This window comes from Molossus molossus, unplaced genomic scaffold (assembly GCF_014108415.1).
Source record: "Molossus molossus isolate mMolMol1 unplaced genomic scaffold, mMolMol1.p scaffold_m16_p_1, whole genome shotgun sequence".
Taxonomy (NCBI): domain Eukaryota; kingdom Metazoa; phylum Chordata; class Mammalia; order Chiroptera; family Molossidae; genus Molossus; species Molossus molossus.
Genome location: NW_023425344.1, coordinates 163,884,997 through 163,907,194, shown reverse-complemented (window position 1 = coordinate 163,907,194; position 22,198 = coordinate 163,884,997). Strand labels below are relative to the sequence as shown.

General features: G+C 38.3%; 1 protein-coding gene across 14 annotated transcripts in view; it reads right to left on the bottom strand.

Moving 5' to 3' along the window:
- The window catches only part of LOC118619400 (sec1 family domain-containing protein 1), a 156,874-nt gene extending 147,387 nt beyond the window's left edge, over positions 1-9,487 (bottom strand). For 7 of the 14 annotated variants that reach the window (XR_004957263.1, XR_004957266.1, XR_004957274.1 and 4 more), the window contains exons 1-2: positions 9,447-9,487; positions 1,550-1,647 (exon numbers count right to left, since the gene is read on the bottom strand). Coding sequence is in view for 10 of the 14 variants with exons in the window: in XM_036246121.1 (XP_036102014.1) it covers positions 1,550-1,647; positions 9,447-9,483 (135 nt within the window). In the remaining 4 variants the exon portion in view is untranslated. Of the gene's footprint in view, positions 1-1,549; positions 1,648-1,806; positions 1,963-2,266; positions 2,404-4,198; positions 4,285-9,446 lie in introns of those variants that run through there. The other 7 variants (XM_036246124.1, XM_036246127.1, XM_036246128.1 and 4 more) reach the window with 7 other exon arrangements.
- Between the last annotated feature and the right edge of the window lie 12,711 nt (positions 9,488-22,198).

Below are 22,198 nucleotides of genomic sequence, written 5' to 3'. Positions count from 1 at the left end.
CAAGAAAAAGCACAGGACTGTGAATAAACAGTCCTGGCTTACAAACCACGCTCTGTGTCTAACTTTCTGGACTCCTAGGAAAGTAATTTAATGTCTCTGACCTTAAACACAAAATACACAAAAATAAAAACACTGGACTAGATTATGTCTAAGTTGCTTTTAGCTCTAAAATTCCATTGCCATTTGTAACATTACTGTATCTTCCTGTTCACAATCAAATAGAATTTTCTAAGTGTTGAGCCTAAGGTCAGTACACTTTCGAATGATTATACTCATTAATAAAATAAGAAAATATAAACAAATTTTAATATGATTAACTTAAATTTATTAAATAAATAAAAACTACTTCAAATTTGTGATTAATCAGTATAATATATCCTAAAGAAAACCAAGTGATATCCATTACTTAAGAATTAGTTATATATAAAAAACCAATAACGAATAAATAGCTCTCTTAATTCTACATAAAAAGTAAAATAAACTCCAAGAAAAATAAGTTTTCTTGCGTGATGCAAAATATAATAAATCCCCAACTTACAAACAAACTTGGAATGCCAATTTTATGTTTCCTTAAGTGTTGTTACAAAGGAACAAGGTTTTTAGACCAGTGTACAAGTCTAACCAATAGGGTAACTGAGACACGAAACGGCAGTCTTAGAGAACCACCAAGGAATATATTAGATGTTTTCTAAAGAAAGCATCTAAAGAGTTTTAACATGGATACTGTGGTGGGTATAAAAATACGTCCTCAAATTGGTTGATTGATACTCCCTTCTTTAAGAGGTGGGTCCTAATTCCCTACCCCTTGGGGGTGAGCTAGACTTAATGACTTGCTTCTAATAAATAGCATAAAGTAAAAGTGACAGTGGTCGGTGACTGTGACAACTAGGTCATATGATCCCATCTTGGTGTATCTATCTATCCCTCTTCTTTCTTTTTCATCATTTGCTCTGGGAGAAGCCAGATTCCATGCTGTGAATAGCCCTATGAAGGTACCCAGAAAATAAGAACTTAAGACACAGATTCTGTGAGGCAAGAAATCGGTGGAGGGAAGGCGGAACAAATGAGAGATTAATTTTCAGTATGAAATTTTTTTTCTTCTGAGTGACCCACCATAAATTAACCTATTTCCTTTTCTAAAAATATTTATTACCTTAGTTAGAACTTTCCTTTCCAGATATTCTATGAAATAAAATGTTTTTTCTTCTATTCCCTCAACCTATGAACAACTCTTTTTAGATTTATCCCTAACAAAAAAAATAAAGTGGTAAAAAGAACAGCTCCCTTAGAGACTGGACCATTTTTTCAATTAGGCCCTAAAAGGTTAGACAAAAATAAATAGGTAATGATGACAGGTCTCTATATATATGCCAAATAATTCCAAAATCTTAGAATTTGATAAATTAAAATCTTATATTTACATATAGGCAAAATAAGATCCAGAGAAGTTAAATGACTTATCCAATTATTCGAAACCAGTCATTAGGAGCTAATTCTCTTCTTTAGAAGAATATAAAATTTCTAAGATTTAATAATAAATTATACTCACCAAACAATAGTAATGTACAGTGATATTCCATTTCTCATGAGTTTTCATTTCTCCATATTTATTAGGACAATCATCATCTTTTCGACAGAAAACACAAGCTAACAGTGAAAAAGTAAATACATATAAAAATATTTTTTAAATTTTCAAAAAAAACCCAAACCTTTGGAATTAGTGCTTTTCTCAATGATGTGTTCAATTCTTTCTGCGTGAGCAAATCACATTATAGTTATCTATAACTTAAAATTTCCAACACTTACTTCTAAAACAATAATGTCGCTTTCTATTTTATTCATTAATCTTCAATGATGAATTCCAGTGTATAGTTAAAATGGCAAGTTGCAGGGTAATATCACTGAAAACAACAGATCAGGAGTCTTCAAAACTCCACTGAAGCAAGGATTAGCTGCCAAAACCTGTCAGAATCAATTTTTCTGAAACTATGAAATCTAATTTTAAAACTTACATTTAGGAGAATGCTTAATAAAGAAACAAGTTGCTATATTCTGATGGGAGCTTTACAGCATTTTAACTTACCCACCACTTACTACTTCCCAATCTCCAGCTAGGCAATGGCCTTAGGTACAATGGCCCATGTTCCTGTGTGGATTGTCCAACAGGAGGTAATATGGACTTTATTCTCAAAGAAATATGACTGTTTCGACTGTGTGGTGGCTACCTGAGGGATGGGCTTAAGATGCTTGCCCTTGTTTTGCCTACCTTAGAATTTTGTCAAGGCTGGAGTCTGACCATTTTTCAAAAGCATTTAGACCAGTGATTCTCAACTTTCCTAATGCCGTGACCCTTTAACAGTTCCTCATGTTGTATGTGGGCTTATCTGCATATGGGCGGACTGCCTGGAGACGGATAGAGGAGCAGATGGTTCCTAAGACCATTGGTAATACGTGTTTTCCGATGGTCTTAGGTGACCCCTGTGAAAGGGTCATTCGACCCCCGAAGGGGTCGCGACCCACAGGTTGATAACTGCTAATTTAGACAAATATACTAGCTGCAGCAGCTTGAAGCAAAAGATAACAAACAGGGTAAGAGAAGAGGCTGCGAATGGGGGATACATGAGGAAATAATGACTTTGAAAAGTTCCCACATATAGTGAGGGAATCTAGAAGGATATTCACATGCTCTGGGCTGGATGCATACTCAGGTAAGAACCCAGAAACTATAAGCTTTCACCTCTGGCTGATCATTAGATTCATGAAATCGATATAAAATCAGACTTAATTTAAACCTTAAGGAACTAGAAAAAAAAAAAAGTAAACTAAACCAAAGCTAGAAGGGAGGAAACAATAAAACATCAGAGCAGAGATAAATGAAACAGAAAGTAAAGAATCAATAAAAATCAAAGTTAGTTCTTTGAAAAGGTCAACAGAACTTTAGACTGACAGAGAAAAAGGGATAAACCTTTTAAACTGACCTAGAAAAAAAAGAGAGAAGACTCAAAAGTTATGATAAAGATACAGAAATCAAAACAGTGTGGTATTGGTATAAGGACAAACATACAGATCATTGGAAAAGAAGAGTCCAGAAATAAACCCATACATCTAAGGTCAATTAATTTTGAACAAGGATGCTAAGACTATTCCATGGGAGAATAGTGTCTTCAATAAACAGTGTTGGCTGGTCCTGACCAGGTAGCTCAGTTGGTTAGGGCTTTGTCCCAATACACCAAGGTTTCAGGTTCAATCTTTGGTCAGGGCACATACAAGAAGCAACCAACAAAACAACAAATAAGCAGAACAACAAGTTGATGTTTCTCTCTCTCTCTCTCTCTCAATATCAATAAAAATTTTAGAGAAATGTAACTGAGACAACTGGATAGTCACATGCAAGATAATAAAATTAAACCTGTACCTCACACCATATATAAAAATTAACCCCAAACAAATCAAAGACCTAATTGTAAAAGCCAAAACTATAAAACTCTGAGGAGAAGAAAATACAGGGTAAATAAAGGGATTTCTTATATATCACAAGACACTAGAAGCAAAACTAATAAAATAAAAAAATAGAGAAATTGAACTTCACTAAACTTTAAAACTTTTGTGCATCAAAGGACAATAACAAGAGAGTACAAAGATAATCTACAGCCCTGGCCAGTTTGGCACAGTGGTTAGAGCGTCGGCCTGCGGTCCGGAGAGACTCGGGTTCAGTTCCCGCTAAGGGCACGTACTTCGGTTGCAGTTTGTCCCCGGCCCTGGTTGGTTGTGCGGGTGGCAGCCACTCGATGTGTCCCTTCACGTCGATGTTTCTCTCTCTCTCTCCCTTCCTCTCTCTCCCTCCCACTCTATCTGTACAAAAAATGGAAAAGTATCCTCGAGTGAGGATAAAAAAAAAAGATAATCTACAGAATGAGATAGTATATTTAGAAATCATATACCCGTTAAGGATCTAGTGTCCAGAATATATAAGAAAGTCTTACAACTCAACGACAATCCAATTTTAAAATGGGGCAAAAAATCTGAATAGACATTTCTCCAAGGAAATATATAGTCAATAAGCACATCAAATGATTCTTAATAGCGTTAGTCATTAAGGAAATGCAAATCAAAACCACTCCACACCCAAACATACAACATGCATGAGTCTTGAAACATTACGCTAAGTGAAAGAAGCCAAATACAAAAGATTACATACATGATTCCATTTATGTAACAGATTACATTATCCAGAATAGGTATATCACAGAGATAAACAAAAAGCAGACTGGTGGTTTCCAGGGGCTGAGGACAAGGGAAATGAGAACTGATTACCTAATGGCTATGGAGTTTCCTTTGAGTGATGAAAATATTTTGGAACTCGATAGTGATGGTTGCACAACATTGTGTATGTACTAAATGCCACCAAATCGTACACTTCAAAATAGTTAAAATGGTGAATTTTTTATTATATGCATTTTACCACAATAATAATTTTAGAAAAAAAGCTTGAAAAGTTTAGCTCTAAACCAGAGCAATTTTATTTTATTTTTTTTTTTATCCTCACCCGAGGACATTTTTTCTATTTTTTGTTCAGATAGAGTGTGGGAGGGAGAGAGAGAGAGAGAGAGAGAGAGAGAGAGAGAAACATCGACATGAAAGGGACACGTCGAGTGGCTGCCACCCACACGACCCAACCAGGGCCGGGGACAAACTGCAACCGAGGTACGTGCCCTTAGCGGGAACCGAACCCGGGTCTCTCAGGACCGCAGGCCGACGCTCTAACCGCTGAGCCAAACCGGCCAGGGCTAAACCAGAGCAATTTTAAAGTGCTCACTCATGCCATCCTGTGCATTGTTTCTGGCTCCTGAGGAAGTCTGGACAGAAACTGAGGGTCCCAGAAAGGTCATACTGAACCTTCTGTGTCTACATGACTAGCTTATGCTTTATTGGACTTTATCACTCTCCAAACCACATCTAGGAAGAGCCTTATACACACCAAGTTTGCTGGTGAAGGTATGCAAATAATGCTACACAGCCATGAACTACCATTATAATTAACAACGTTGATGAGTCTCAAGAACATAAAGATGAGCAAGAGATTTCAAATCAGGGATTACTCTTGGGGAGGAGCAAGAAGACAGCAACAAGGACGACTTCTGGGTGCTGTTTCTATTCTACTTCTTGTTCTGGATGGTGGTTACACTGGATGACCCTAATTATTACCTTGAGGAGTTTGTCATTTATTTGGAGTGCAAATAGGAGTCAATGAAGACTTTTTAATTGGCAGTATTGTGACCAAAGCTGTGTTGAAGAAAGGAGAAAGCCCATAGGAATCTAGAACAACTGAGATAAGAGACCCACCAATGGCCAAAAAGCAAAGGAGGAGAAATTATGTAATTATAAGATGGTGCTGCTGCCAAGCCTTTTTATCAATGTGTCTTGACATAACAGTCTGTCTTATCCAAACTTTCAAGTACCTCAGTGAAAATGTCTCAAAACAAGGCAAAACTGTTCTATATGACATTATTGGAAATAAAAGCAAGCCAAATCTAGCTGTAATCTGTGTCCATATGATGTCCTATAAAACCTTTCATATGCATGACTTTGGACAAAATATGAGCTAGAGTTAATAATTTAGTTATTATTATACTACATTTCTCAAATGTACATGCAATATAATTTTTTAATATAATGAAATACCAGACACCTATCTGCAATGATGGATGGGGAAAAAATTGAGGGTTTAATGTATCCTCAGCAATTCAGAGAAGCTCCAAAATCCAACACCTCTATTTTCACCATCACATACATCGAAACCACCACGACAATGCTGTCCTTCTCCCTTGTGAATCGGAGGCAAACTGCAGGCTCTAAATAATGCATAAGCCACCAACATTCCTGCTCATATCCCTTTCAAAAAATGGTGAAGGGTCTCTTTTATAGTCCACAAAGAATTGAAATTATATGGTGAATCTGATCATTGCTTTCAGGAAGAGCTCTTGACAGAAGCTGCAGGTTCTTCAGTTCACCCATGTCATAACACAGACTGCCACTGCATATAGATGAGTAGAGCGTCCAGAGAACCTCCCAGATGCATTTTCCCAAGGCTGAAAGGATCCACACCAGCTTAACATCCTGCCTCTCTTACTCACCAATTAACATGTGTTTCACTCACTTCATTCCTTTCCTACGAAGTCAGGTTAATATTTTACAGAAGTCAACATTGATCTCAGAGAAATATGCGATTCTTTCCTTTACCTCTGAATAGAGATCCCAGTATAAGTAGACTGAAAATAGAACAGGAAGTATAACCAACGTATAAATTAGAACTAGTTCTCAATTACTGGGCCACGAAGATGCACACTGACTATTTCCATGTTTCCCCGAGAACAGGACCAGAGAAAATTTTGGGAGGAAGATGGACGATGTGGTGGGAAAGGGGCACTGCCAAAGCATAAGGTATCCTCCCCTGGCCTCTCTTCTCTTTGTCTCTGGATCCTCCTTAGGCTTTCAACTCTCAACATGAATTCTTCCAAGATCACTGTAACCAAAACATCACACTGCTCCTTGAATTCATAGTAACTCTAAGAGCAAAACCCTCCTTCCTGAGATTTCTTATTGTGTTGCTTGGTTTTAGTTTTTATTGTGTGTGTATAATTTACTTTCACTACTATACGGTAGGAAATGTGTAATATCTCTATGTTACCATCTACATTTCCTTCCAGTGCATAGTACTGGTTTTCAACAAATATTGGTGAGATAAATAAAAAAATAAAAAAAAATTTTTTAAGGTAAAATGGAGAGTCAGAGAGATGTGAGTTAAGACTCAGCTCTACACTCTCACTGCATAACCTTGGACAGGTCACATAAACACTTTATGGTTCTGTTTCCTCTTCTTAAAAATGAGGACAAGCCCTGGCCGGTTTGGCTCAGCGGTTAGAGCGTCTGCCTGCGGTCCCGAGAGACCCGGGTTCGGTTCCCGCTAAGGGCATGTACCTCGGTTGCAGTTTGTCCCCGGCTCTGGTCAGTTGTGCGGGTGGCAGCCACTCGATGTGTCCCGTCACGTCGATGTTTCTCTTTCTCTCTGTTCCTCTCTCCCCCTCCTACTCTACCTGAACAAAAAATGGAAAAATGTCCTCGGGTGAGGATAAAAAATAATAATAATAAAAATAACCATTGTTTAAAAAAAAAAAATGAGGACAATAGTATTATAATTATCAATTTTTCTATCTCATGATGTTGGCTTGTACAGAAAATTTCTAATATACTAATAAAACAATGAGACAATCACTAGCTGAAGAGAAAAGACTCTGAAGATCTCAAGGTGGTAGATCAAGACAAAATGGGAGGAATTCCTTACCTGTCCCATCTCCCCTAACTAATCCACACTAAACTATAACATGAGCATGTAATAAACTTTTATTGTGTTAAACCATTAAGACTTCAGGGTTTACTTTTAACAGTAGCTAGTCTTATTTACCTTGACTAATCAAAAATGGATGTTATATATCAAAAAGGGGCTATGTATTTGTTAACAGGCTACTCACAAAATAGATTCCAGGACTGGAAATAAACAGCATGAGCTAAAATTTAGTATTGTGAAATATCTCCCTGACCAGTCTTGCTCAGTGGTTAGAGCGTCGGCCCGCAGACCAGAGAGACCTGGGTTTGGTTCCCGCTAACGGCACGTACCTTGGTTGCAGTTTGTCCCTGGCCCCGGCTGAGGTTGTGTGGGTGGCAACCACTCAATGTGTCTCTCTCACATTGATGTTTCTCTCTCTCTCTCTCTCCCTCCCTCTCTACTTCCCGCTCTATCTGAAGATAAATGCAAAAATGACTTCAGGTGAGGTTAAAAAAAATTTTTTTTTTTTAATTGTGAAATATCTCCCCTTTATTTATCCTCCTCACTCGAGTTTAATGAGATAACTATAACTGAAAGTCCATTCCTCCAATCTTTTAAAAGTTCAGCTCCCAGCAGCTCCCATCTTAACTTCTTCATCCCCAGTGCCTATACCTAAGTGAGCATGCAACTTTCAAGAAAAAGAGAAACACAAGGAATTAGCTTAGATGACAGATGAGGAGTCCTCATGATGTATGCTTGGATGGAGCTGTATCTGCTATATACTGTGAGCCTGTGGCTTTCCATTTGTTTCCATCCTCCCTTCACTCAATATGAAGATTCTGAATGCAGGACAGACTAGGTTTTAGGCATGCATTTTTATAAGTAGATTATTTTTGTTTTTATTTGTACTTTGTTGCCTTTTAATTTTAATGTTTAAAATTAAGTAAAATTGTTCTGACTTCATTATACTTAAGATCACCTACTACAGCAAATGATACTGGTTGTACTGTAATAATGAAATAAACACACTCATATACATATATGAACTGTATTTAGCAAAAATACTAAGTAAATAATAGAATAGGTACTATTTGATTCGGCAAATACATGAAGATAGTCCATGAATTACTAAATTTCAGAACCATTACCAGAGTTGATAGAAGTCTGTAACTAAAACTAGAAAAGCAGAGGAAGGTGTAACAACACAAATTTTTTTATTCAACATGATGTGGAGTCAACAGATACTCTCTATAAGTGATAGGCTAGGTACAGAAATTTAAGTGTAATACTTTAATTTGAGAGGGAATAAAAATAAATCTATAAAAGGGTTGATGAGATGAGGAGTGGTAGCAGAAGAGTATAAAGTAACAGTTTAAATTTCTCATTTTCCATGGTAACAAATCAATAAATACGGTTTAAATTCAGTATGTAAGTGAAGAAATCTACTAAAAGCAAAGGTCTATATATGAGGAGACTGTTGTGACCATTCAGAGGTAACTTTTCCTTTTTCATGTTAAACTTTTATGTATTGTTTAAATCGTTCTCACTTGCATTTTTCTTTTTATAAGGAAAATGTGAAATAATTATTTATCAAATAATACTGTCTTATTTAGATACACACTATACCTGATAAATACATACAGAGAATACAAATAAAATATGGCAAATGGTCTTTTTTTTTTTTTTTTTTTAAATCCTCACCCAAGGATGTTTTTCCATTGTCAGATAGAGTGGGAGAGAGAGGGAGAGGGAGAGAAACATCGATTTGGAGACACACACTGACTGGTTGCCTCCCGCATGACCCCGCCAGGGATGAAATGCAACCGAGATACATGCTCTTGACTGGAATCGAACCGTGACTCTTCGGTCCGTGGGCTGATGCTCTAATTGCTGAGCCGAATGGGCCAGGGCGTAAATTGTCTTCTTATTACAGATTTTTTGTTTAAATGAATACATACAATATTGTACTTTGGTACATGGATATATGAAGCAAGCATGGATCGAGGAATTCATTTCTACTGTTTGAGTAGCATTCTGAAAAGATTTATTATAATGAAAAAGCAAGAGTAAAATATATTAATATTTTAAATTATACTTGAAAATATTTTAAATAGTTACTTACCGAGAGTCTGTGAGTCACCTGGTTTATTTCCATTCATTTTACTAGGAAAAATAAGAACATACAATACAGCCATCTTAATTTTAAATTTCAAATTTTCCATTTTAAATTTCGTCAATGTATGGTTATAAATAAGTTGCATATTATTTTGTACTCTAGTACATGACTTCCTCACCTTTTACACAACTAAAAACTGATAGTTATCGACAAGGGTGATGAAGTCTAGGGACACTGTTAAAATTGGAAGAAATGTTTTTTAGTTGTTAAAAGATTAAGATAACTACTTGTATTTAGTGGAAAGGGGACAGGATTTCAAGATATCCTGCAACGCACCCAACAGTCTTAACACAACAAAGAACAGCCTAGATCAGTGATCTTCACCTTTTTTCATCTCATGGCACATATAAACTAATTATCCAAAATACAACTCCTATTGTAAAGTCAAGGAAATTTATATTTTATTTTTTGTTCATAACTTTACCAAGATTTATTTATTGTTTAGGAAAAAAAATCACATCATCAATAGAAATGCCATTCATATTTCGGTAGCCTTCTAAACAAGCCATCAGGGTATATTTGTGGCTGTTATATTCGCAGGGATTCCACACAGAGCTGCAAGCATATGACTGCCACGTCGCATTCTAATTCTGGTCCAGCGCTCAGCCATTTATGTACTCAAAGACATTAATTTGCCTCTGTCTCCTCACTCCCCACTAGATAACAAAGAAAATTATTTATATTAATTACTGAAATAATATTTTTCTGACTGTTCCTAGTGCTAAAAGATAACATGGAGAAAGAACATCTTAATAACATTAAAGTTTCATTTTCCAAGGATATATAAACAGCCTACTTGAAATGTTATGAGATTCAAGTATAACATGTATTGGCTCTTGGAATTTAAGTGGAAAAGAAACATAATAATGCTACCAGGTAAATATAATCTCATTTTATAGCTGCAAAACCAATGCTCAGAGAGGTCACACAGCTTGGAAGAGGCAAGAGACTAACCCTATAAATGAGTGACTGTGCCATTTCACATGAAAATAATGGAGCACGATAAATAACAGAATATTAAAATCAAAGGAAGGAAAAAAAAATCACAAAGATTACTATCAAATTTTGTAAATGCTTTATTACAATTTAGAATTTATAATTCATACTGATTTTAAGAAATTTAAACACTGGTTTTCTCATATATCACTTTTATGCTTTTATAAAAAGCTATTGTCCAAGTCTTTTGAATACTTTAACTCCGAGCCTTCAATATTTTCTGGTTCTTCCTTACAAAATCATCTGTGCCATCAAGATTAATCCTCCCTCCCTCCCTCCCTCCATTTCCTCCCTCCCTTCCTTCCTTATCCTCACCTGAGGACATTTTTGCATTTATCTTCAGATAGAGCAGGAGGGAGAGAGGGAGGAAGAGAGAGAAACATCTATGCGAGAGAGACACATCGATTGGTTGCCACCCACACAACCCCAACCAGGGTGGGAGACAAACCACAACCAAGGTACGTGCCCTTAGTGGGAACTGAACCCGGGCCTCATGGGTCTGGAGGCTGATGCTCTAACCGCTAAGCCAGACTGGCCAGGGCAAGATTAGTATTTCTTAAAAGAATCCATAAAACAACTAAAGAGTCCCATTTATTTATTAAAAAAATTTTTTTAAATCCTCACCTGAGGACATGTTTTTACTGATTTGATAGAGAGAGAGGAAGGGAGGGAGAAAGAGAGAAACATCAACAGCTAGGGTTCAAGAGTCCCACCCACTTTAAGCAGGCTTTATAACTAAGGTCTGGCGTACCTTTCCCAACCCCTCCCCACAACCATTATTTTAGAGTTAAAGAATATTCCTTAGTGTTCCCTGAATTTTTTTTCATTTTAGAGGCATTGTTTATACTCTACAGGCATACGACGACACTTATGATGTTATACGTTGACTGAAGACTGCCCTGCTTTGCCAAAACTGGTTGAGGATCACAGCCTGATTTTTTATTTATTTATTTTTATCCTCACCCGAGAACATTTTTTCATGTTTTGTTCAGGTAGAGTGGGAGGGAGAGAGAGGAACAGAGAGAGAGAGAGAGAGAGAGAGAGAGAGAAACATCGATGTGAAAGGAACACATCGAGTGGCTGCCACCCGCACAACCGACCAGGGCCGGGGACAAACTGCAACCGAGGTACATGCCCTTAGCGGGAACCGAACCCGGGTCTCTCAGGACCGCACGCCGACGCTCTAGCCGCTGAGCCAAACCGGCCAGGGCACAGCCTGATTTTTAAAAATTTTATTAAATTTATTGGGATGACATTGGTTAATAAGATTAATAAACTTGGCAAATCATAAATCCATTCATACCTAAGAATTTATTGCAGATAATTCCATAAATGCAAAACAGTAGTTCAGTAAGAGTGAAAGACAAAGTTTTAACTTGTAAATTATGTTTAGTCAGTTTCCAACAATATATTTATGGGACAGGAAGAGATAAATCAAAGAACTTACATACTTATATGCATAGCTCATGGACACAGACAACAGTGTGGTGAAGGACTAGAGGGGGTTATGGGGGAGGATGGGAGATATCTGTTAATACTGTCAACAATAAAAATATATGTTTTTAAAAATCCAATCTCTCCATTATACAATTCCTTACCCTCTACTCTTTGTGGGTGAATTGCATCTATCATTTACTTGTAGATTTAACTGAGGTCCACAATATAGGTAACTTTATAATAAAGATATTTAAAAATCTCTCAATGGCATTAATGTAAACATTCATCACGTTACTTTATGTTTATTTCAATTTTGTTAATTCCTTAGCTACAGTGCTAAATTCCCTGAGGGTAAAATTCCCATATAATTCAGCACAATGCTAATAAGTATTTGCTGAATGTGACTGACAATTATACTACAGACAATAATATGAATGGGCAAGATTCTAGACTAAATTTTCTTTGTATAAAATTCATAATATAGCCCTGGCCAGTTTGGCTCAGCAGTTAGAGTGTCGGCCCGCCAACCAGAAAGCCCGGGTTTGGTTCCTGCTAAGGGCATGTACCTCAGTTGCAGTTTATCCCCGCCCCAGTTGGGGTCGTGTGGGTGGCAACCACTCGATGTGTTTCTCTCACATCGATGTTTCTCTTTCTTCCTTTCTCCTCCTGCTCTGCCTGAAGATAAATGCAAAAATGTCCTCGGGTAAGGATAAAAAAAATAAAAAAGAAAGAAAGAAATAACACATTCTGCTATTCTTCCCCTTCCCACTGCAAGGACCCAAGACATCTCTCAGTGGACAGTGTGATTAAGTCCTGTCCAGATTTTTATAATAATTGTACAGACAACTATGTAACTTTAAAAAAGGTACCTGAAGATTCTTAATTACCAACCTTAGCACTCTGCTCTAAATAAGTGCTTTCTCGTATTTACAAATACATACAAAAGAATAAACATGAACATCAATTTCACATAACATACAGAAAAAGTAGTACGGGAGTATGTAGAGGACCATGCTGAAAAGCCTCCAAGTATCATTGGCCACAAGCTATTTATAAGAAAGCTCTCCGCCCTGGCCGGTTTGGCTCAGTGGTTAGAGCATCGGCCTGCGGTCCTGAGAGACCCGGGTTCAGTTCCCGCTAAGGGCGCGTACCTCGGTTGCAGTTTGTCCCCGGCCCTGGTTGGGTTGTGCAGGTGGCAGCCACTCGATGTGTTCCTTTCACATCGATGTTTCTCTCTCTCTCTCTCTTCCTCTCTCTCCCTCCCACTCTACCTGAACAAAAAAAAAAAGAAAAAAAGAAAGCTCTCCAATGCTATTAAAACAGTAATGGAAAAGGTTGTTCTATGTATGCCAATATCTAATAAGCACTTTCTATAGTTTTTCAAAATGTATTAATACATTGTATTCCACATGGACCAATGGAATAAGCCCAGAAATAGATCCACACTTTTCTAGTGATCTAATTTTCAACAATGTTACAAAAGCAATTCAATGAGGAAAAAAAAGTTTTTTCAACAGATGGTGCTGGAAAAACTAAATATTCATATGGAAAACAAATGAACCTGGATCCATACTTCACACAATAAAAATCAATTTCAAGTAGATCATAGACCTAACTGTAAAAGCTAAAACTACAAAAGTTTTAAAGAAAAATATATTATACCTCATCAAAATCAAAAGCTTCCACTCATCAAAAGACACCATGAAGAAAGAGAATATGCAAGCCACAGATAGGGAGAAAATATCTGAAAGAGATGTGTCTAACAAAGACTTGTACTCATAAAACAAAGAGTACAAAGTCTTATAACTCAACAATATAAAACAAACAATCCAATAAGGAGAGGAGCAAAAGACAAGAACAGACACTTCATGAAGGAAGATATATGAATGGCCAAAAAACACATGAAAAGATGCTCAGCATCACTGGTAATTAGAGTAATAAAATTAAAGCTACTAAGATCACTTGATACCCACAAAAATGGCTAAGATTAAAAAGACTACCAACGCCAAACATTGGAAAGGATATGAACCAAGTAGAAACTCTCATAATTTGTTGATGGGAATATAAAATGGAACAATTATTTTGAAAAGTTTCAGTAGTTTCTTAAAAGTTAAACATATACCCACGCACCTAGCCTTTGACACAGAAATTTCATGCCTACGTATTTGTCCAAGAGAAATAGAAACGTATGTAGACAAGAAACTTTATATAAAAATATTAATTAGCAGTCTTCTTCATTATACTTCAAAACTGAAAACCCATAAAATGATCAACAAGATAATGGATAAAAAAATTACAGTATATTGATAAAAATGCAACACTACTTAACAATGAAAAGTTAAGAAATGCTGCAAGATGCAACAAAACAGTTGACTCTCACAGATCCTGTGCTGAGTGAAAGAAACTACATACATTGTTCCATTCATATAAAGTTCTATGCCAGTTAAAACCGATCAATCCATCATGAAAAATATTAGAACAGTGTTGGTCTCTCAAGTAGGGAAATGACTAGAAAGCAATATGAAGAAAGTTTCTGAAATATCCTAATTTTACTAGGAGCATCTAAATAAGCAACTTTGATAGAAGAATTACCAAGAGATACCAGATCTGATGGTGACTCCTTTACACATAGCCCTGGCTTTGCTTGACTCTATAAAAACACTTCATTTAAATTTCACCTAAATGCCACCAAAATTGGATTCACCAAAATTTATTAGAAATGTATTTTCTCCTTTGGTGAGAAGCCCTGTGGTTCATTTGGTCTGCCGTCTCTTTCACTGCAATGAGTCAAAAAAACCTATCACATAGCACACTTTAAAGGTTTGTCACTGGTGGTTTTATTTAGGACAGAAGAATGATAAGGCAAATGTCGCAAAACTAATAACTGGTGAATATGGATAAAGGGTATATAAAAGTTCCTTACACTATTCTTTTATCTTTTCTTAAAATTATATGAAAAATAAAAGTTAACCCCAAACTGGATGTTCTAAAGACATTATATAATTCATACTTTCGACTAGTCCACATTAGCCTTCTTTCTAATCCCTAACACCTGAAATAAAATCGTTGTTTCTAAATTCTGATTGTACTGGCCTGCTCTTATCACCTGATTAAATAAACCAAAGGCCAACTATGAAGCTTTCAGGGGCAAACTGAGGTAGTACCAGCTGGCCTGGTACTCCTCTAAATGAATTTGCCCTCTAAGCAAATTTGTTATTTTTTTTATCCTCACCCGAAAACACCTTTGCATTTATCTTCAGACAGAGCAGGAGGGAGAGGGGGAGGAAGAGAGAAAGAGAGAAAGATCGATGTGAGAGAGACACATTGACCAGCTGCCACTCACACAACCTCAACAGGGGCCGGGGACAAACTGCAACTGAGATACGTGCCCTTAACAGGAACCGAACCCGGGACTCTCTGGTCAACAGGCTGACGCTCCAACCGCTGAGCCAAACCGGCCAGGGCAAATTTGTTAGTTTTTAGAACTTAGAAAATAGAATGAATAGCAGGATAAATAGCAGGACAGATGTGTGATGACCCAGTTCACCCAGTTCCCTTCCACCTCAGCTCCCTCCCACCTCCGTTCCCTCCCACTTATTGCTAACTACCTCTGCTCTCTACTTGCTTGCTTGCTCTCCCCCAATGCCAACAAGAAATGCCAGTTGCAGAAGTTTGTAACAAGCCCCCTATAAAATAAAAAAGTAGCTGAAAGTCGAGACTGATCTCTGAGAACTCCGGATCAGTTGTTGGCCGGCTTTGCTCTCTATTTGGCTTTAATTCGACTCTGGTGGTCTCTCGCACATTTGGAGGCCCCAGTAAGATTCTTCCCTTATGGGGAAGCCTCAGACCAGACCACTAGGCCAGCTATCGAAACTGCAAGGGGGGGGGGGGCTGGTCTAGGGGAAGGCCTCAGAGGGACATTTCCTCTGCCTTGGGACTAAGTCTGCCCTCCTGGTTTCCCTAGCCCGGTCTCAAATCCTGCTCTAAACTGAATTCTGAGAGAGCAGGTGGAGGACTCATCTTGCGTCATCTGGAATCTCACTGGTGAGTACTGTTTTTTGTTCAGTCTGGTAGGTGCCTTACAGTGGCAAGGGGGAAGGCTGGACATGGCATTATTTCCCCAGCCAGGTTCCCTAGCAAGACGTCACAAGGAACTTTAGTTTCAGTCAGTTCTGTCTGTGTTTTTTGGTTGAATTTCGGTTTCAGTCAGTTCTGTCTGTGTTTTTTAGTTGAACTTTGGTTTCGGTCAGCTCTGTCTGTGTTTGGTTTCAGTCAGTTGTCAGTTCTGTGTTTTTTTGCTTTTCAGTTTCAATAACTTCAGTTTCAGCCCTGGTTATATTATTTTTCTGTTTGTTTATTGGCCCACCTGATCTGTTGTTGTCTGGTTGCACTTCCCTTTGTTGTCATGGGCCAAAGTCAATCTGGTACAAAAATTCCATTGCAATGACTATTGAATAATTTTAAAGATTTCAAAGGTCAGGCAAAAAACTATGTCTCAGTAAGCTCTGGGACCTTACAGACCCTATGTGAACTTGAATAGACTACCTTCGGGGTTAATTGGCCACCTGAAGGTAATTTAATTTGCAATTGGCTTTTATGGTCCATCAGAAAATATACAGGAACCCTGGACACCCGGATCAAATGCCATATGTTGATACTTGGATTGATATAACTACAGACAAACCCAATTATATTAAAAAATGTCAGTGTCCAGGGGTTCAAAAGAAAGGAAAAACAGTTTTGTTAACAATGCCTCAGTCTGCCCTGAAGAATGGTAACTCCTCCCAGTCCCCCCCAGGGAAATTATATCCCGTCCTTCAGGACCCCCCTGAGGATATACTAAAATATTAATTAACCTGCGTTTGCCTACTTTGGGTTCTTATTAGAGAAAAGCTAGAGGATGGATTTGGATCTGTTAATGATCTATTGATTTGAAAAATGTCTATTGAAAATATGAATATATTTGCCAATATGAGGAATGTTAATTACTTGTCACAAAAAAAAGAAAATCAACATTTCTAAGAGTTAAAAGTTCAGATTAAGTTAGAAAGAAATGATATGATTTTGATGAAAGAAAATATATGGAAATATATATATTCTTTGAAAGAAAATTGTTCTAAAACTTGTTATTTCTGGATAGATAAAAAGGTTTATGAATGTTAAAAGATTTGTTAAGAGAAATCTTAAAAAGAAATCATAAATAAGATAAATAATAAATTTAATAAAATACATAAATCTAAAATAAATTAATATAGAATTTATTTGGTTCTTTTTCAGCCTATTAAAAGGGAAAAGTTTTTTCCCCCTGTATTTGCCTGGGAAGCAAAAGTTATATATATTATTAAAATGGTTCTATATTATGTTAATCAGGTACTTGATTCCTTAAAGACCCATTTTCTTAATCATAAGAACTGAAGTTTCACTGACTTATGTTTATGTTTAACATCTGTTGTTGTCACTTTAAATGAATAAATACTGTTTCATCATAATATTATATATCTTTTGGTCAAATATGTTTGACAACATTCCAAAATTTGAATTTGAATTTGAAGAAACTTTTTCTTGACCTGGAATTAGCTTTGGGTCATTCCAACAGGACCTGGAATTCCTCAAGGATTTGTTTTCTCTCCTTATGAAAGGAAACCAAATCAATGCAGATGGCTTAACACAAGTCTATTTCCCCTCTGCAGTATGGATAAGGAGAAAACAAACGAACAAACACAAACTCCAAATGCAAGAACATACACACTAAGAGTGATTATTTGTTCACTTAGCAGATGCATAGAATGCTTCTTAGATGTGGGTCTTTGCTAATGCTGTGGGTTATACCAACACAGTCCTCACTTTCAAGGGGCTTATAAGATATTTGGTAAAATCATGCTTGGGTTATTTAAAGAAAAAACATGATTAAGCCCCAGAGGCCTGAAGATCAACAATCTCTTTTTGGTTTAACTGGGAAAGTTTTTCTTTCATGGTGCTACAATCTACTCACATGTAAAAAGAGAAGAGCTTTATGAAAGGAAATTATAAAAATAATAAAGATTTAAGATTTATGAATGATAAAAGATGGGAAATTAACATGAAAGAATAAAAAAGATGATAATTCTTTATCACTTCCTCCCCCCTTGCCAGCGTGGAAGGCTTCTCTCAAAGCCTCAACTGTGGCAGCCCCCTATGTATGGGAGGACCCAATGCCTGAAGGGATGTGGATGTATTGGCTTCTTTGCGGTGAGGGCTCAACACCTCTCTGCAAAGCTTATTAACATTCTCACAGGCAAGCTGTTTAACTACTGATGTGCCAGCCCTTGAATCACTTATTACTCTGTTGTCTGCCGGCCTTTTAAATGTATGTCCACTTCTCCACTAGTGACTTATATAATTGGAAAAACAAAACGCCTTTTTCTCTGACAAACCCCAAGGATTAATCTCTTTGTTAGAAACTGTTTCACATCCACCAGCCCACTTGGGATGATAATCAGCAGCTCTTACAGATTCTCTTTACTTCTGAAGAGAGACGGAGAATCTGAACAGAGACAGAGAATCTACCGAGAGGTGGCTAAAACCATCCTCAGGCCAGACGAAGAACCCACTTCTGACCCTGCCCACTTCGGTGCCTGACTGCCCGCCCCTTGCCCCATTTGGGACCCTAACACTGACCTAGGTAAGGAGACTCTCAAACAATATCGTCTGACTCTATTATGGGGCATCCAGGGAACAACTGAAAAAACCGACCAACCTGTATAAGGTAGAGAAACTGTCCAGAAGGTTGGGGGAATCCCCCTCCGCTTTCTTAGAATGTTTGATGGAAGCTTACCAGCTTGTTTACACCCATACACCCATAGACCTGGAAGTCCCTAATAATAGGAAAACTATTAATGTTGCTTGTTACCCAGTTGGTCCCAGACATTAGAAAAAAAACTATAGAAATTAGAGGGTTTTGAGGAAAAGCTCAGTTATATACTGAGAATGCCACCTATCTAGGCTATGAACTGAGAGGAGGAAAACGGTCCCTCTCCACAAGGCACATTGAGGTTCTGAAAATACCCCAACCACAAACAAAGAAACAAGTCCAGGAATTTCTAGGAGCAGTTGGGTACTACCACCTCTGGACACCCCAATTTGCAGAAATCACAAAGCCCCTATACACCAGAACAGGGGGAAAGACAGACAATTTAACTTGGACTGAGACTGAGGAAAAGACTTTCCAAGAATTAAGAGACTCATCTGCACCTCAGCCCAAACCCTAACTGAACTCAATAAGCCTTTCCAGTTATTCATCTCTGAGAACCGGGGGACTGCTAAAGGAGTACTCACACAGGCCCTCGGGTCCCTGGAAATGTCCAATGGCCTACCTATCTAAGAGACTACACCCAATAGCCTCTGGATGGCCACACTGCTTAAGGGACATAATGGCTACAGCCCTGCTCACCAAGGAAGCCTCTAAGCTGACCCTGAGACAAGATTTACAAATTATAGCACCCCATGCTATTGAAGCCCTACTCAGGAATTCCCCTAAACAATGGATGTCCCATGCCAGAATTGTCCAATATCAAGTGCTCTTGTTGGACCCCCCGAAAATTAAATTCCTAAAGACTACTGCCCTAAACCCTGCCACCTTGCTATCTGATGAATACCAAGTAGAACCTGTTCATAACTGCCTCGAGGTCCTGGACTCCTTGCCTAATCTTTGAGCGGACCTCAGACACACACCCTGGCCAGACCCAGATGCTGATCTCTACACAGACGGGAACAGCTTCATGTCAAATGGCACCAGATATGCAGGAGCTGCTGTGGTAATACAAGGTACTCTGGGCACAGGCATTAGGACATGGGACTTCTGCACAGAGGGCTGAACTTATAGCCTTAATACAAGCCTTATGTTAGGGAAAAGACTATAAATAAACATGTATACTGACAGTAGATATGCAGGTGCTACTGCTCATATACATGCTGCCCTCTATCAGGAGCGGGGACTCCTCACCTCAGAGGGAAAGAAAATTAAAAACAAAGCTTAAATCCTAACCCTATTAGAGGCCATCTGGCTGCCTCAAAGGGTTGCCATTATTCACTGTAAAGGACATCAGATAACCGATGACCCGGTGGCCCAGGGAAATGCTTTTGCAGAATGGACTGCAAGAGAGACTACCCAAAACCCAGTGGGGCCTCTCCAAATTTTACCTGTGTTACCTTCACAATATCTCCCTAAAGCTCCCTCTTATACAGAAGAGGAAAAAGAACTTGAAATTAAAACTAAAAGGGAACATAAATTCTTCCGGTTGGTACATACTTCCTGATCAGAGAATTCTATTACCTGAGGCACTAAGACAAGATCCTATTTTTAAGACTCATCAGAGTACCCACCTAGGGGGAACTAAACTGACTGAACTTTTTCATCAAGATTATTACATTCCAAGACTTCACCATTATGCCTAGCAAACTGCGGCCAGCTGTCCTACTTGTTTGTGCTCAAATAGTACAAAACAACAAGGAAATGCTCAATCGGGGATTCGACTACATAAACAGAACCCAGGAGAATATTGGGATATAGACTTTACTGAAATAATTCCAGGAAAGTTTGGTTACCAATACCTCATCGTTTTATTGACACTTCATCAGGTTGGACAGAAGGCTTTCCAACTAAATCTGAAACAGCTCAGACAGTAGCTAAGAAATTAATATCAGAAATCATCCCACGATTTGGCCTCCCTTTAGCCATGGGGTCCAACAATGGCCTGGCATTCATTGCCCAGATCACACAAGCCTTAGCTAGAATTATAAAAATTACTTGGAAATTACACTGTGCATACAGATCTCAGAGTTCAGAACAGGTAGAAAGGATGAATCAAACACTAAAGGAGACTATTGCTAAATTAAAATTAGAGACAGGCGAAAATTGGGTCAGCCTCCATCCTTTGCCCTATTGCGGGTCTGATGTACTCCCTATATGAAGGGTCTCTCTCCCTGTGAAATAATGTATGAAAGATCACTACCACCCCTCCCCAAATTGGGAGAAGAAACCCTAACTGAACTAAATAACTATTATCTTCTTAAGTCCTGACATGCTCTGCAATTTGTCCAGCAGAAAAACCATCTGATGATAAGAGACTCTCTCCCTAAGCCTTCTCTTCCAGATGATTCAGATCTTCACAATATTCAGCCCAGACATTAGATCTAGATCAAGAAAATTCAGGATTCCAAAATGGTGGTGGAGTGAATGGAAGCTACACAGACCATCTCCTAGGACCAAACTGGAATTACAACTAAAATAAAGACAAATCGTCAGAGGAAAAAAGTAACTGAAAAGCACCTTGCAAGGACCATATAACCAGGGACACTGACTCGATCCTGGTAGGATTGCGGAGGCATGATGGGGGGCTGAGAGCCCACGAACAGCAGCAGTCTTAGCTGTGAGCACTGCCCTCGGCATTACTTACACTCCCAATCAGCTACACAGCACAGAGCCCAGAAAGACGCTAAAATAGCCACAGCCACTCACCTTGGGCTCCGGCAGAGAGAGGGCAGACTGGACTGGAACTGTGTGGGGAAACTCGGGATTTGGATGGTGCTCGGAGCTTTTGCTGAGTTGCAGCCACAAAGGACAGTGGTCATCTTACTCCTTCCCAGGACTTTGGCCGGAGGGGGCAGCCCCTCCCAAGGAGATTCAACCCCACCCTATGGGCCACTGAAATGTAAATTGAGGCTCTTTAACAATCAGCATTTGCCCCACCCTTGGGAAATCCCCTTACACTGAGCATCTGAGGGAGTTTTTCATTCCACTGAGAAGCCAAGGCTCTTCAAGTAACAGCCTCCAGACAAAAAGCTAGAATATAACTGTACCATTCCTGAGCTAGCAACTCTAACCAGGAAGGTAAGACTTGACAGTGGTGTTTAACGTGGGTCCTCCCTTGCTCATCCAAACCCAGAAGACGGAGCCACAAAGAGCAGAACACCAACTCCCACAGGGAAAATATGGCAGGCTCCAAAGCCCACTGTGATAGGCAAAATGGTGAAACAAAGAAACAGGTGCCAAGTGAAAGAACAAGAGACCTCTACTGAAGATGAGATAAACGAGGAGCAGTTAAGAAAGTTAACAGAGCTAGAATTCAGAGCCATGATCTTGAGGAAGCTCAATAGCATGAGTAAGAACTCAACACCATGAGTAAAGACATAGAAATGTTGAAAATCAACCAACTGGAAATAAAAAGCCACCAAGAAAAAAAAACAAGAATGACATATCAGAAATAAAGAACACATTGGAAGGTCTA